Raw genomic sequence first — 16,035 nt, 5'->3', positions numbered from 1 at the left:
AAAACTGTTCTAGAGTTCTGGAAAGATGGCTCAGCGGTTAAGAGCACTGACTGCTCTTCCAGAAGTCTTGAGTTCAAATCCCAGCAACCACATGGTGGCTCACAATGGGATCTGATGCCCTCTTCTGGTGTGTCTGAAGACAGCTACAGTGTACTCATATAAATAAAATAAATACATTTGAGAAAACTGTTCTAGAGAGGTATGGGAGAGGTATGGTGGTGCACACCTTTAATCCCAGCATTGGGGAGGCAGAGGACAGGTAGATCTCTATGAGCTGAAGGCCACCCTCATTTAAATACGAGTTCTAGGACAGCCAGAGCTATGTAATGAGACATAGTCCCAACTCCTTCTCTGCCCCCAACCCACATTGTATTCTAATATTTTTTTTTCTTTTTTTCAGAGCTGGGGACCGAACCCAGGGCCTTGCGGTTGCTAGGCAAGCGCTCTACCACTGAGCTAAATCCCCAACCCCATATTCTAATATTTTAAGGAAGAAAAAGAGATGTTCTTTTTCATTTTTCTTATTAATCTTATTTTATGTGTAAGAGTGTTTTGCCTGCATATATGTAGGTATGGCACCTTTGCCTGATGTCCACTGAGGCCAGAAGACAGATCTCTTGGAACCGGAGTTACAAATGCTAGTGAGCCACCATGTGGGTTCTGAGAACTGAATTCAGGACCTTTGCAAGAGCAAAGAGTGCTCTTACCCACCCCTTCTATGTTATTTTTGAGACAGGATACTGCTATGAACCAAGGCTGACCTCAAACTTGTGTTCCTCCTGCCTTATCCTCCTGGGGTTGGATTATAGACACCGCTATGCCTGACTTAAGGATTTTACCTGTCGAACATTCAGTTAGAATGCTTCAAAGCATAAATATAAAAATTGTCCAATTATATAAACTTCTCAAGAAGAAATGTTTTAAAAGGAATTTTTTAAAAAAAAATCTTACGGGCTGGAGAGATGGCTCAGCGGTTAAGAGCATTGACTGCTCTTCTAGAGGTCCTGAGTTCAATTCCCAGCAACCACATGGTGGCTCACAACCATCTGTAATGGGATCTGATGCCCTCTTCTGACGTGTCTGAAGACAGCGACAGTGTACTCACATACATGAAATAAATCTTTAAAAAAAAAAAATCTTACAATCGTGCCAGGAACTGTTGGCACACACCTTTAATCTCAGAATTTGGGAGGCAGAGGCAGGCAGATCTCTGAGTTTGAGGCCAGTCTGGTCTATAGATTGAGTTCCAGGACAGCCAGGGCTCTACAGAAAAACCCTGTCTCAATAAAGCTTTATTTTTTACAATGTCTCTTCTTGGGGCTAGAGAAGATGGCTCAACAGTTAAGAACATTGTTGCTCTTCCAGAGGAAGGTATGGGTGCAGGGGAAACACATATGCACATAAAATGTATCTAACAGAATAATAATAAGGGATTAAGAAACCAGTCAGAGTGGATGTCAGCATTTGCTCTTGTAGAAGACCAAGGTTCTGATGCTCAGTATCCAACATAAAGGCTTACAGTCACCTGCAACTCCAGTTTCAGGGCACCCAGTGTCCTCTTCTGACCTCCACAAGCTCTAGCATGCACATGGTGCACATACATACAGGCAGGCACAGACACATACCCTAGATAAATAGATGGATAAATAAATATTAAAAAAAAATAGTAGCCTGGAGTAGTGTTGGTGGTGGATGGTCTTCAATCCCTTCTCTGGGACGGGAGTAGAAGCAGGAAGATTTCTGAGAATTCAAAGCCACTGTGGCTTTAATTAATGAGCTCCAGGCCAGTTAGGGCTACAGAAGTTGCTCCTGTCTCAAACCAAGCAAAATACAGCCTTCAAAAATAGCTGAAGACTCTAGCCTTTCTTCTGTGGAGGGTCCTCATTGTGAGATGGTTATGTGTGTGCAGAAATGTGTGTATTTACAAAACCAAGCGAGGCACCTGGGAAGTGAGCTTAGCAGTAGCACCAGCTGCAAGCCCAGTGAGCTTCCTTGTCTTTTCCTTCCAGGAGCGCTTGTATCTCGCTGTGTAGCTAAGGATGATCTCGACCAAGAAACTCTCTGCCTTTCACTTCCCTCCCACTGGGATGACAGAGCTGTCCCACCATACTCCCACACCCCGTTTCACAAATTTTCTCCTGCTTCAACTGATGGTCTCAGGATGTTGGGAAGTAAGAAGGGAGAAGTGGTGGGCTCAGGTGTTTTATATTTTTGGTTGTGAGCCTAGCCTTTAACGGCTGAGCCATCTCTCCAGCCCGGGCTCAGGTGTTTTATGAGCTATGTGCACCTCTTGGTATCAATGGAATGTCTGTGTCCCCGTCACCCTGCATTTATCTGTCACACCAGCTCCTCCTAAATGATTGATCAAGTGAATTAGTGAACAGATCGATTAAGGTCGGGGAATTTCTCCTATGCAAAAGAGCTGGTCTGTCTTTTTCATTATTTATTTCTTATCCTCATAAGTTTGTCAACACAGCTTATGGCCCTACTTGATAGGGCAGGAGAGTGGAGGTAGAGTGGAGCAGGTCTTCTGCATTATTCAAATAGTTCATTATGATTAGAGTCATTCTCTGGAAACCAGACCTAATTACTATCCGTCCACTCAGTCATCCATCTGTCAAAAGCTTCATTAACCATGTATTGCGTAGTACAATGATCATAGTACAATAAATACTTTAGATAACAACAAAACAGGCTGAGCTCTTTCTGGAAGACCAGCTCTGTGGCTGGACTGTGGGCAACACAAGGGCAGGGTTTCAGCACCACCTTCAAGGAATGTCGTTGCCTCACTCACAGAGTGGCTTGAGAAGACATGGATGGGTACCAAGAAGTTGGGGTGCGGGCTAGGATGACCCAGGACTAAGAGCCGGCATTGGTTCCACTAAAAAAGCTTGGCGTGGAGACTTTTCCACGCAGGCGCAGAAAACCCAAGACTCAGCTTATTATCTTACAGGGGGGTGGGGATTGGGCATGGGGGGCTATGAGGATGGTGTGGGTAATTTGAGGGAGGGGTGGGCTCAGGAAGCTACGTAAAAATAAAGGCGTGGCTCAACAAAATCACTCCTCGCCTATTTGCTTCCGCCTCCAGGGCGTGGCCTAAAGGCCCCCTTCTCCGAAGGGCGGGCCAAAGTCGGTGTTCCCTACGACTCGAAGTGGTGGCTTAGGGCGGGCTCTCCAATCTCCCGGCTGCAACTGGCTGCCTTGCTCGGGAGGTATGGCCTAACCAGACTTCCATCCCCAGTGTGGTCACTTCCTGTGGAGTTTCCCCAGCCCAAGGAGGAGGGGGAAGAGGACAAGAGGGAGGCGAGCGGTCGTTCGGGGTTAGGTTGGGGGGTGTCGGTCCGTTCAGGGCGGGTGATGACTCACGGCCCATCCCATCTTCCCGACGCCGCCCGCCCACGCAGAGCTAGCTCCATGGCTTAACGGAGGAGGCAGCGGCAAGCGGGGGGAGGGGGACTCTTATTTTGTTAGGGGGACCGGGCCAAGGCTCGACCGGCCTGGCAGGGCTCGCCCGGGGCCGGGCGTCATGTCTCATGCAACTGAGACAGCTCGGGACGGCGTAGAGGCCAGCGCGGAGGGCCCTCGAGCCGTGTTCGTGCTGTTGGAAGAGCGCAGGCCAGCTGACTCGGCCCAGCTGCTCAGGTGCGGGGCCACCTGGGGCCGGGAGTGACAAGTGAGGTTCCCCAGGGACTCATGTTAGGACACTGGGGGTCCCGGACATTGGAGACTCTTGTCCTAGGCTTGAAGGACGTCGGAGTGCCCATCTTGGGTGGGCACCTCAGAAATCTGGTGCTGACCTGCTTAGATAGCTTACAGGAGTAGTGGGAGTGCTTTGAGGAGGGCAGAGTCATATTTGGGGGGCTCTTTGTTGGGTCTAGCGGAGCAGATTGTGGAGTATACAGAAACTGGTCTGCTGTCTTTGAACTTGGGAAACTGATTAGAAGCTGAATTGGGGATTGTGAGACGGAGCGGAGGGATGAATTTGAGGGCACACTGTCAGGTGAGAGCCTGATTTTAAGGAAATCCTGGGATTCTCCCCTCCTTCAGTGTGGGGAAAAAAGAATCCCGGGAGGCAAAGGTGTTTTGGGGGGCACCTGGTGATTCCCAGTAGCCGGTTCTGTGTTTGGAAATAACATGAACCTAAGGAGTTAGGGGGAGGTCTCAGATATGCCGGGAGTGTGTGTGTGAATAATGGAGCGAAGCAACTTGACGACCCCAATCGGTTCTCTGTTGCTACCCCGCTCACCCGGGGTCTGTACAGAAAGGCCGAGATAGTGGAAACCCCTCTTGTCTTATCCAATGGGTGCTTAAATGTGAGGCAGCAGGGCAGACTGGAAAGATACAGTTCACTTTTTAGGCGCGGGGAAGGGTGGTGGGGGGAGGCCTCAAGCCTTATATGGGAACCCAGAGGAGGGTCTTGTTTCTGTTGCCACTCGCCCTGGCTTTGCAGCTGGCCCTGCCCACTCCCTACCCACACCCCCCCTCTTCCTTTTATTTCGCCCTCCCAGCCGGTCTTTCAGTTCCCGGGTGTAATCTTGAATCAGTCTCTAGAGCTGGAGTGAGTACCGATTGCACCATCCCGGTCTGGGTGGGTCCTCGGTCTGTCCTTTTCGGCTCCTCTCACCTCCATCAGCCTTGCTTTGAAGCTCCAGCCCTTCCTTGGCCATATCCCTGCTTTCCTCAGCACCCATCTTTTCCAACTTATGTGCAGTGGTGTGTGAGTATGGGAGGGGCTGCCCCCCTTTCTGCCTGGGATTGTGCTGAACTCAGCTACTCTTAGAGCTTCCTCTTCCCAACTTCCTGGGTGGCTTTAGAGCCCCATCTGTGGGCAAGGAGAGGAAGGAAGACCATCACAGGGGAGGGGAGAGACTTTTTAGCAAGCGGAGTCACAAGCTTCGTGGATTCCAAACTTGACTAAATTCAAGGGTGCATATAATTTGGGGATGCGGTGGGTGGAGCCCAGGGCTTCACACTTGGCTACACAAGTGCTGGACCACGGAGCTGTACCTCCAGCCAGGATGTATATTCGCCCTCGTGCGTGTTTGGCCGGGAAACTAGGGTCCTTTATCCCCAACAGAGAGGACTGAGCAAAACTATCTTGGATTGCTTATAACAGCCTAGGTCATCACAGTAGTGGGCACAGTTGAAAGGAGGGGTGGATACTGCTTTGCTGATGCAGTGCAAGTCCCAGCTCCTGAGGTGGCTTTATAATTTGAGATGCAGACTCCTTATATAGTCTAGGCTGACCTCGGTCTTCTTCCTTCATGTGAGGTATGGCATGTTTTGTGTGCAAGTGGATGTTGTTACTAAAAACGGGTATGTGTTTTGATCTGTCTTAGGAAGTAGGAGGAGGAGGTCGGGCAGTTTCTGCTAGCTAAGAAAGATGCTCCTGCAAGGCAGATCATGCACTCAGACTCTCTCAAAGTTGCTCCCTGGTGGAGTGAGGGGAGCCTTTCCTAGTTCCGTTTTCGGGTGGGCATCAGTGGCCAATAAACTCTGGCAGGGGCTGGAAGAAGCCATTTGCAAAATGCTAACTCCTGATGCAGAGAGAAACGGGGAGCCCAGGTGTCTGTGTGATGCATTCAGTTGGTGTTACAATGGAGAGTTGGGCTGATAAGTGCCCTGACTTGCTCTGTGTGCATGTATACAGATATGGGTTCACATTCAGCTGTGGGCAAAACAGTAGGGGGTGTGGGGGCTGGGAGAACTCTGAATGCTAGCAGCCCGGAAGCCTTATTCAAAGTTAATTGTCATTCCCAAAGTCCTGTGGTGCGCCCCCCAACCCCCCACCTTAATCCCAGGTTGTTGTGATGGTTCAAGGGAGGGAGTTGGGGTCCAGACCTTTCTATTGTTCTGACCCTCAAGGGCCTGTGGGTAGCAAGCAGTGTGGGGTAGGAAGAGGGAAAGGACTTCGTCGTGGCAGTGCCCTTCTGGATATGAGCCCGCCTTGGTGTCTAGGGAAGGGAGGGTATTAGAGCTCCCGGCAGCCACTGATCACCACTCCTTCCTCCCTCCCACCCTCAGCCTGAATTCTTTGCTTCCGGAATCCGGGATTGTTGCTGACATCGAGTTAGAAAACATCCTTGATCCTGACAGCTTCTACGAGCTCAAAAGCCAGCCTCTATCCCTCCGCTCCAGGTAGGATTGGCCTAACTGACCCCTGCTCCCAGTCTTTCTCCTTACTCTATGGCCAGGGACCCTCTGAGCCCACCCAAACCTGTTCTCCCCTTCTCTGTAGCCTCTATTTACCCCGTACTGAAATTTATCGGCCCGGAGGAGGAGAGCAGGTGGACAAGTCAGTGCGACTCTGGCCTGCCTTACCCTGTCTTATCTCCCTACTAGAATTCCTGTACAGATCTCGCAAACCTGACTCCTCGAATAGGCGTGGCCTTCCTAAACTCCCGCCCTCCTGTGGGTGGGGCCATGCAACCCCTGCTCTGCCCTCCTCACACCTGGCAAACCCACCCTCCCGCGGCTCTGGGGCGTCCAGGCTAGTGGGTGGAAGCCTAAATGTGCTGAGTCATCGGCCCGGGCTCTAAGAGAGGGGAGGGGACCTGGAAGAGGGGCAGGATGAGAGGATTGTGAAACCTCTGAGATTTTCTAGACTAACTAGCTCCTGGCAGCGGAGCGCTGGGCAAGGAGGAAATGGAGTCGATGCCCACTTCCAGGAGCTCCAGCGTAGGTTTAGCAACCTTCTGTGTTCACGTTTCACCGTGCAGCTTCCGTTCCACTTGAGCTGACGTTTTTAGTAAGCAAAACTCTTCTTAGAGGCCAACATCTAGTCACTCTGTGAACCCGCTCAAAGTGCGACTTCACCATTATGGCCAAAGGCTACAATCTTATTTCCCCTCGAGGAGTTGGCCAGACTGTGACCTTTGAGTGATGGAACTGTGTCTGGTCCCAGCGTGTCCTGAAAAACCCACATCCAGACCTGGTACCTGTGTCTCCTACCCACACATTATGGTCTCAGAACACCTAGACCAAGACTGCTTCTGGATGTAGTCCAGCACACTGTGACCCTTAGGCTTGGAAAGAGACTTGTAGCTTACCTGTGGCCCTGTCTTTCCCATTCTACAGCCTTCCAATATCACTGCAGGCCACTCCGACCACCCCAGCTACACTCTCTGCATCGTCTTCTGCAGGGGGCTCCCGGACCCCTGCCATGTCATCCTCCTCCTCACGGGTCTTGCTGCGGCAGCAGCTTATGAGGGCCCAGGCACAGGAACAGGAAAGGCGTGAGCGGCGGGAACAGGCAGCGGCCGCTCCGTTCCCCAGTCCTGCACCCGCCTCACCAGCCATCTCGGTGATTGGTGTGTCTGCTGGTGGCCACACATTGAGTCGTCCACCCCCTGCTCAGGTGCCCAGGGAGGTACTCAAGGTAAGGACAGATCCAGAAACTCTGGGAACCAGTGACTCATAGGAGCTAAGGAATCATCACCCAGGGTCCTCGTGGCTTTTGGGCCACGGAGCCGTGTGTTCTAGGACAATTCATGATTGTGTTTAAATGATCTGCCATTGTGCCCCGGGTGTTTATGGTTTCTTAGGCTTTCTTCTATATTCGTGAGGAATATTTTGGCCATTGGGATATGTCTAGGGAAGGCATATGTGGTTATAGTGAGTGGTGTCAGAGATGTAGCAGGGAGCCCTGAAGACTCTGACAAGGTGATCTAGAAACTGAGGGAACTTATGAGCCCTGGGTAGATTTTGGAGGCTCTAAAGGATTTCTGGGAAAAGAAGTTTGGGGTTTTGGGGATATCCACTAAGAATTTTGAGATGTTCTCAAATTCCAGGCCCCGTTAGTTCACATGAGCCTAAAAATAGTTGAGTTACAGGCTGGAGCTCAGAGTTCCGTCTCTGAGCTCTTTTGTGCCTTCTCTCCTTCCGCACGGTCTTTTATTTCACAGGTTCAGACCCACCTAGAGAACCCTACACGCTACCACTTGCAGCAAGCTCGCCGGCAACAGGTGAAACAGTACTTGTCCACTACACTTGGGCCCAAGCTGGCTTCACAGGCCCTCACCCCACCACCAGGACCTTCCAGTGCTCAGCCACTTCCTGCCCCTGAAACTGCTCATGCCACCGGCCCTACAGGCAGTGCTCCTAACAGCCCCATGGCATTGCTCACCATTGGGTCCAGCTCAGAGAAGGAGGTAAGAGGCCGTAGCTAACCTCCCTCATACGCTTCGTCCACTTTGTTTATTCTTGTTTTGTTGGTGTGTGTGAATGCCTGAGATGCTGGGAATAGAACCTAGGGCCTTGCCCGTGTCAGGCCAGCACTCTACTATTAAGCTACTCCCACCCCAGCCTCCCCTTCCAGTTCTGCTAACCCTGTTCAGTATCTATTCTTCCCCCAGATTGATGATGTCATTGATGAGATCATCAGCCTGGAGTCCAGTTACAACGATGAGATGCTCAGCTATCTTCCCGGAGGCACTGCAGGGCTGCAGCTCCCCAGCACGGTGAGGCCCTAAGAAGGGAGGTGGTCTGAACATTATGGCATTCTTCTGTCACTAAGACCACACCCGAATCGGCTGTGTGTATATGAGCGACCCTTGCCATGCATTGTCCAAAGATAGAGAGAAAGGCCTTATATTGAGAATGAGGCTTAGGCTGCTACTGCCCTCAGGCCTTTGTTAAGACTTCATGGACAGGTGGCCCTGGTAGACTTGGGTATATATAATATGGGAAGTTTATAGATATACTATTACCTGGGCACTTAGGCTGTGCTCTGCTAAGTACCAAGAAGTGGAGATCATGTAGCAGTTCTAACATGCCAAGAGAGTCAGGTACCATCTTATAATAATTGGAACCCAAAAGCTAGTATAAGTGGTTGGACCTTGTACTATTTAGAATGTGCCAGGTCCCTTGCAGTGAATTGGGCTAAGAGGCTCAATCCTTGTTTTAAAAAATGGCTATGACTTTCCAGAGCAAGAGATCTGCTGTTATAACAATCTGATTCTGGAACATTCCGAAAACCCTCACTACTTGCAAGTTATCTCATAGCTTCCCAACATCCCGAAAGGATAGAACCTTGTATAAAAATGGTAGTAGTTTGGGGATGTAGCCGAGCAGAGTGCTTGCCTCGTGTGGGTGAGGTCCTAGGTTCTGTCCTCAGTGCCACACACACAAAAAGGTCCACTTCATAACTTTTCACTGGTTTGGACATAACTAGAGTTTCTGAGGGATTTCAGTATCTGACAGTTTGTTGAGGGCCAGGATGGGGTGCACTTCTATATGAGTGTATTGCACCAGAGTGTACCTAGGATAGGAAGAGAGCCAGACAAAATCTAGGCTGCTATAAAAGCAGCAGTAGCTGAGAAAGACTTAGACTAGTGAATCTGAGATCTCAAGATGTGTGGGTAGATCTAGAGTCAAGACCTTGGTAAATGACAGGAAGAGCTCAAGGTTTTTAAAGTAGGGATCACACTTGAGGCTGGGGATTAGGCTGGAATGCTTCAGAAAGCCAGATTTTGGATGGCATGTTGCCATGATAGTTGACCAAGGTCTGAAAAGACTGAGTTGGAGTGTTCCGAGAATGCTGGTCTGGAATGCTATGCTGGAAGCAGCTAATGGCCTGGAATGCAGAGCAGAACTGACAGAGAACCTGAGAATTGTGATTTTTTTTTTCCTCCAGCATAGTTCTTCTCAGAGCCAGCTTTGGGGTTTTGAAGAAGGGCTTCAGAAGCCACTGAGATGTTTGAGGGGCTGAGTGGGTGTGCCTCTTCCCCCCACCCAGTTCCCACAAACCAGGGAAAGTTCACTTGGTTCTGTTTCGCTCTTAAGTATCATGTGAGACTTCCCTGAAAGAGAAGACATGGATCCCCCAGACACTGCAGTAGAGGGTGCTAGCTTTTAGTACGTGGATTTGAGGAGGCTGTTCTGTGCCTTTGCTGTCTACAGCTGCCTGTGTCAGGAAATCTACTTGATGTGTACAGCAGTCAGGGTGTGGCCACCCCAGCCATCACTGTCAGCAATTCCTGTCCTGCTGAGCTGCCTAACATCAAACGGGAGATCTCCGGTAAGTGCCAGCCAGGGTCTTAGCCCTTTCGTCCCACCCTGTCCTGCCCTGTCACAACCTGAGCTTGGAGTTCAATCTAGTTCTAGGGAAGGGTTTGAATTTTTCAGTCGGGGGTTGAGGCTGGGGTGGGAGGGTAGCTTACCATCTGCAAGACAGTAGGCTCCATCCAAGCACCACAGAGAAGAGAAACGAAGGGAGCTGCTTTCCTTTTTTGGTTTGGTTTTGTTTGTTTGTTGTTTTTATCTCATGGCTCTTGGTCCTACTTTCACCATGTTTTCTCTGACTTGCCCTTATCTTGGGTGTAACAGAAGGCCTGTTACCACCACAGTTTCATTTTGAAAAGTAACAAAGAGAGCCGAGCCATTTTTATTTATTTATTTATTTATTTATTTACTTATTTATTTTTTGAGACACAGTTTCACTCTGTAGCCTAGGCTGATCTCAAATTCCCAGCAGTCCTCTTGCCTGGGCCTCCCGAGTGCTGAAACTACAGAGCTCTGCACAAATGCCCAGCTCTGGAACTCCCCGTGTAGCCCAGGCTGGCATTGAACTTGGAGCAATCTTCCTCCCTCTCTGTCACGATGCTGGGCTTATAGGCATGAAGTACCAGGCCTGGTTCAAGACATCTTTTAAAACAGTCAACAGAAGTATCGTGGTGCATGATTGTGGTCCCAGCACTTGGAAGACACTATGGGCTACATATTGAAGCCCTGGCTTTTAAATAAAAGGACAGAAGAGAAGAAGAAGAGGAAGAAGAGGAGAAGAGAAGAAGAAGAGGAGGAAGAAGAAGAAGAAGAAGAAGAAGAAGAAGAAGAAGAAGAAGAAGAAGAAGAAGAAGAAGAAGAAGAAGAAAGAGGAGAAACAGCAACATCAAAAGAAGACGAAGAAGAAGAAAAAGAGGAAGACGATGACAACAGAGCCAGAGAGACAGCTCAGCAGTAAAGAGCACTCACTGGCTATTCTTCCAGAGGTCCTGGGTTTGATTCCCAGCATCCATATGGTGGCCACGACCATCTGTAATTCAAGTTTCAGGGGATCCAGTGCCCTCTTCTGAGTTCTTGAGTGCGAGGCGTGCATGTGGTGTGCATTCACACATGAAGGCAAAACATCCATAAACAGAAAATAAAAATAAATCTAGTTTTTTTTTTTAATCACTTTCAAGTCTGGCTCCGTGGCCAAACTTTGTAGTTGCAGCTAATTGGAGACTATCAAGGAGGATGGTTTAAGTCAGGTGTTCAAGGCCAGCCTGGACAAGAAAGCAAGACCCCATCTCTAAGTCTCAGCTTCTGTCCCTCTCCCACTAGCCCCTACCTCTGCATCTGCAGGGACTCTGCTTCCTATACCCAGAAGCCCTGATATCCACCCTCACTCTCTTCCAGAAACCGAGGCAAAGGCCCTTTTGAAGGAGCGACAGAAGAAAGACAATCACAACCTAAGTAAGCCCCAGAGCAGGTGCACTTGCCCCCCTGCCACACAGCCCTGCCGTGCTCCTTGCTTCAAGGGCCGCCTTCACAGGGAACCTCCCAGCACCCCTGCTCCTCTCTCTTCCTTCACCGATTGATGACTCTTTCCTACTCTTTTCTTTTTCTCCCCCTCTCTTGAAAGTTGAACGACGCAGGCGATTCAACATTAACGATAGGATCAAGAGCTGGGCACCCTCATCCCCAAGTCCAATGATCCGTGAGTCTGGGCTGGGGACCCCAGGCCAATGGGAGGTGGAACAAGCACCCTGGACCAGGGAAGTTGTTCCTTGGTGTGTCTGCCATGTGGTCTTGCCCAGACAAAAGTTCTCTGAGCCAGGTGCTGAGGCTCACACCTGTACTCCCAGCATTGGGGAGGCTGGGGCAGGAGGATTGCCATGAGTTCAAGACCAGCCTGGGCTACATAGTAAGCTCTAGGCTATCCTGGGCTACAGAGTGAGACTCTGCATCAAAAAAACATTATGTCCCCCGCAAAAGAGCTCCCTGTCTTATTCTTAGCTGGGGGACTATAGACCCTCCGACTTTGAATCCACAGTGTTTGTCCTATCTACACCCTGTGGAACATAAGCACAAGCGTTCTGTTCATTTTGTACTTCTTTCGCATACTTAGGGTTCACTATTGGGCCTTTGCTTTGTACCAGGTACTCTGCTAGGCTCTGAGGATAGCAGAGGGAACCAAAGGGAAAACCTCCATTGTCCTTTGGATCTGATGAAAGAAAATCCGTGACTTCGTTTCTAAGGAGGGTTGGAGAACACAGTGAACAGAGGGGAACTGGGCTTACTGGTGTATGCCTGGTAGCCCAGCACTCAGCAGTCTGAGGCAGGAGGAGCTAGAGTTTGAGGACAGCCTCAAAACAACAAAAAGGACACGGGACCTGAAGAGTGTGCCCAGCAGTTAAGAGCACTGACTGCTTTTCCAGAGGACCTGGGTTTTGCTCCAGTTCCAAGGCATCTGATACCCTTTTCTGGCCTCCATGGGCATCAGGCAGGTGCTGTCGCTGCGTACACATACATGCAAGCAAACACCCCTGCACAGTGGATTGGAATGGTGACGCTAGCTGGCCACGAGCAGAGTAGGGCTGAGCAGGCCTCAGCTGACAAGAAAATGCTTGAATAGCGAGTCTAAAAGATGGAGCTCTGTATATAAGCACAGAACAGGAATGGGGAAGATCGAGGAGGCCACATGGTGGAGAGAAAGTACTCTAGGTGCAGGGCTGTGTCCAAGTACAGGGAGGGCCTGAGATGAAAATAGTTTCCTACATTAACACTTGAGAGGCCAGACTTGGCTATTGTTGGGGAAAAGGAGCCAGAAAGGGTCAAGAGGGCTTCCGGGTTTGGAGATATAATGGTCACCACTGGAAGATTGCAAGCACAGGGTTTACGTTAAGCACTCTAACCCTTTGATTTACCTCAAATTCTGACATGGTCAGGTGTTCCGTCTACCTGGTACAATCCCCCTGAGCGATATCATATGCAGCACTCTGTCTTTCCTCCTTCGGCCCCACAGGGAGATGCGCTGGAACAAGGGAACCATCCTGAAGGCATCTGTGGATTATATCCGCAAATTACAGAAGGAACAGCAGCGCTCTAAAGACCTGGAGAGCCGGCAGCGGTCCCTGGAGCAAGCCAACCGAAGCCTGCAGCTCCGAATCCAGGTTTGAAGGGATAAAATCGGGAGGGTGTCTGGCGCGTCTGCAGGTGGAGGCAGGCAAAGTGCTGCTCAGTTTTCCCTTTAGGCAACCCAGTTCATGATGGTGAGATAAGTAATTAGCACACCGTTAGCAAGAATAGCTAGGACGCGTGCGCAGCATACGTTCTCTACTGCACTCTGAATCCTACCATTCGGGAGGCAGGGGCTAGTGCGGCTATGAGTTCAAGGGCCAGAGCCAGAGCCAGAGCCAGAGCCAGATTCTGCTTTTAAAAATTAGAAAGAACGCAAGGCCCTGGGTTCGGTCCCCAGCTCCAAAAAAAAGAACCAAAAAAAAAAAAATTAGAAAGAAGAAATAGATGTTTTGAGCTGGAGAGATGGCTCAGAGGTTAAGAGCACTGACTGCTCCTCCAGAGGTCCTGAGTTCAAATCCCAGCAACCACATGGTGGCTCTCAACCATCTGTCATGGGATCCGATGCCCTCTTCTGGTGTGTCTGAAGAAAGGTGCAAGTATCTCTGTGTGTGTGTGTGTGTGTGTGTGTGTGTGTGTGTGTGTGTGTGTGTGTGTGTGTGTGTGTGTGTGTAAAAATATTTTTAGGGGTTGGGGATTTAGCTCAGTGGTAGAGCGCTTGCTAGGCAAGCGCAAGGCCCTGGGTTCGGTCCCCAACTCCGAAAAAAAAAAAAAAAAATATTAAAAAAAAAAAACAAAACAAAACAGATGGTTTAATGACTCACTGAGTACCCTTCCAAAGTTTTTTTTTTTAAAGTACACACAGGGCTGCTCACAGCACTCTGGAACTCCAGTTCCAGGGGATCTGATGCCCTCTTCTGGCTTTCACAGGCACTGCACCCATAATGCACATATGTGAAGGCAAAACACTTATGCACACAAAAACAGATATTTACAAAAAAGAGAGTCTCATCTGGGCACGGTAGCACATGCCTTTAATTCCAGGGAGACAGAGGAAGGCAGATCTCTGAGTTCAAGACCAGACAGGGATATACAGAGAAACCCTGTTTAAGGGCGGAGGGGAGGAGGAAAGAGAGATTCTCTAAATAAACAATAGTCTAACGTGCACAGTATTTGTTGACTCATGTGTTGTAATAAGAACTGTATGCCCATTAACTCATTTAATTCCCAGAACAGCCATATGAGAAAACCCACCATTACTGTATAGTTTTGCAGAGTGGCGCGTGGAGACTAAGCATGACATTTGGCACATAGTGAGGGCCAGAGGCTGTATTGGAACCTGGGAGCCTGCCCTTTCAATAAAGACTCTTCTGCCTGGGAGGGGCTCTGAATCCTGCCTTACTCTGTACCTTCCCCTTCGTTTTTTGCAGGAGCTGGAACTGCAGGCACAGATCCATGGTCTGCCGGTCCCTCCCAACCCAGGACTGCTCTCCCTAGCCACCAGCTCGGTCTCTGACAGCCTCAAGCCGGAACAACTGGACATTGAGGAGGAGGGCAGGCCAAGCACAACAACATTTCATGTGTCAGGGGGGCCTACCCAGAATGCTCCTCCACAACAGCCTCCGGCACCGCCTTCGGATGCCCTTCTGGACCTGCACTTTCCCAGCGACCACTTGGGGGACCTGGGGGACCCCTTCCACCTAGGGCTAGAGGACATTCTGATGGAGGAGGAGGGGATGGTGGGAGGACTGTCAGGGGGTGCCCTGTCCCCACTGCGGGCTGCTTCCGACCCCCTGCTTTCTTCAGTATCCCCGGCTGTTTCCAAGTCGAGCAGCCGGCGCAGCAGCTTCAGCATGGAAGACGAGTCCTGATCAGGCCTCACTCCTCCCCTCGGGCTTCCCCACCCAGGGAAGGAGAACAAGCCTGGATGAGACCCTACCCTCCTGTGACACTGTCCTGTCCAGGAGATCTGGGGAACGAGGAGTTGCAATCAGGCCCCAACCCTGTACTAGGCAAGGAGGAGGAATCAGGTGAGGCCCTGCCACTTTTCCAGAGGACCTGCCTTATGCAGGTATTTGTGAGGGAGAAGGCAGGGGAGAACTGGGAAAGGTCAGTTCATCATTTGAGCATCATAGCCTTACCCCTTGTCCCTGGTCCTACTCCTGCCTCGGTGAGGGAAGGAGGCAGGACAAGGTATGCCCCTGGTCACTAGGGACCCTTACAAACCTGTTTATAAAGGTCTCCCAAGGAAAGGAGATGCCAGGGTGCCACTCCATTCCTTCTCTGGGAAGTGCCAGGCCAGCTTTTCCTGGCACTGGAGGAAGAAAAAGTAAAAATAGTGTCCCACCCCTGGAGGGTTGATCCCTATCCCTTCCTTATGACCCCTGACTTGTTCTGGCAAGGAACAGAAGTAAGGGTGTGATCCAGCCCATTGCCCTGGGCCCCATCCCTTCTCCATAGGAAAAGCTCAGCACAGGTATTTCAGGTAGAGAGGAATGACTAGGCTCTGATCTCCCACGTAGAGGCTCCAGCCCCAGCCCTGACCCTTAGCAACATACCGTGCAAGCATTCCATTCAGTTCCTAAGCTCCCTGTCTTAACCTGGGACCAGCCTGGAACCTGACATGTGAGGGCTCTGTGCTGACCTTATTCTTGAGGAAGGGAACAGATTTCGAAATCTTGTGGATTGACATTCTAGACCTAGATCAAGTGAGACTTAGTTATAGACAGTTGTGAGCTGCCTTGTGGTTGCTGGGAATTGAACCCGATCCTCTGGAAGAGTAGTCCGTGCTCTTAACCGCTGAGCCATCTCTCCAGCCCGATCCTCTCTCTCTCTTTTTTTTTTTCTCTCTCTCTCTCTCTCTCTCTCTCTCTTTTCCTTTTCTTTTTTTCGGAGCTGGGGACCGAACCCAGGGCCTTGAGCTTGCTAGGCAAGCGCTCTACCACTGAGCCAAATCCCCAACCCCCGATCCTCTCT

At 50.2% G+C, this 16,035-nt stretch overlaps 1 protein-coding gene across 1 annotated transcript; it reads left to right on the top strand.

Moving 5' to 3' along the window:
- Positions 1-3,248: 3,248 nt before the first annotated feature.
- On the top strand, positions 3,249-15,774 carry Tfe3 (transcription factor binding to IGHM enhancer 3). The gene is given in 11 exon segments (XM_032890034.1): positions 3,249-3,642; positions 6,025-6,138; positions 7,078-7,378; positions 7,905-8,150; positions 8,355-8,459; positions 9,901-10,018; positions 11,398-11,454; positions 11,624-11,659; positions 11,662-11,698; positions 13,007-13,154; positions 14,490-15,774. Coding segments are annotated over 11 exon segments (1,719 nt in total). The 5' UTR covers positions 3,249-3,526; the 3' UTR covers positions 14,931-15,774.
- Positions 15,775-16,035: the final 261 nt, after the last annotated feature.

The sequence above is a fragment of the Rattus rattus genome, chromosome X (assembly GCF_011064425.1).
Source record: "Rattus rattus isolate New Zealand chromosome X, Rrattus_CSIRO_v1, whole genome shotgun sequence".
NCBI classification, from domain to species: domain Eukaryota; kingdom Metazoa; phylum Chordata; class Mammalia; order Rodentia; family Muridae; genus Rattus; species Rattus rattus.
The sequence above is the reverse complement of the archived record's forward strand: the minus strand, read 5'-3'. Positions and strand labels throughout refer to the sequence as shown.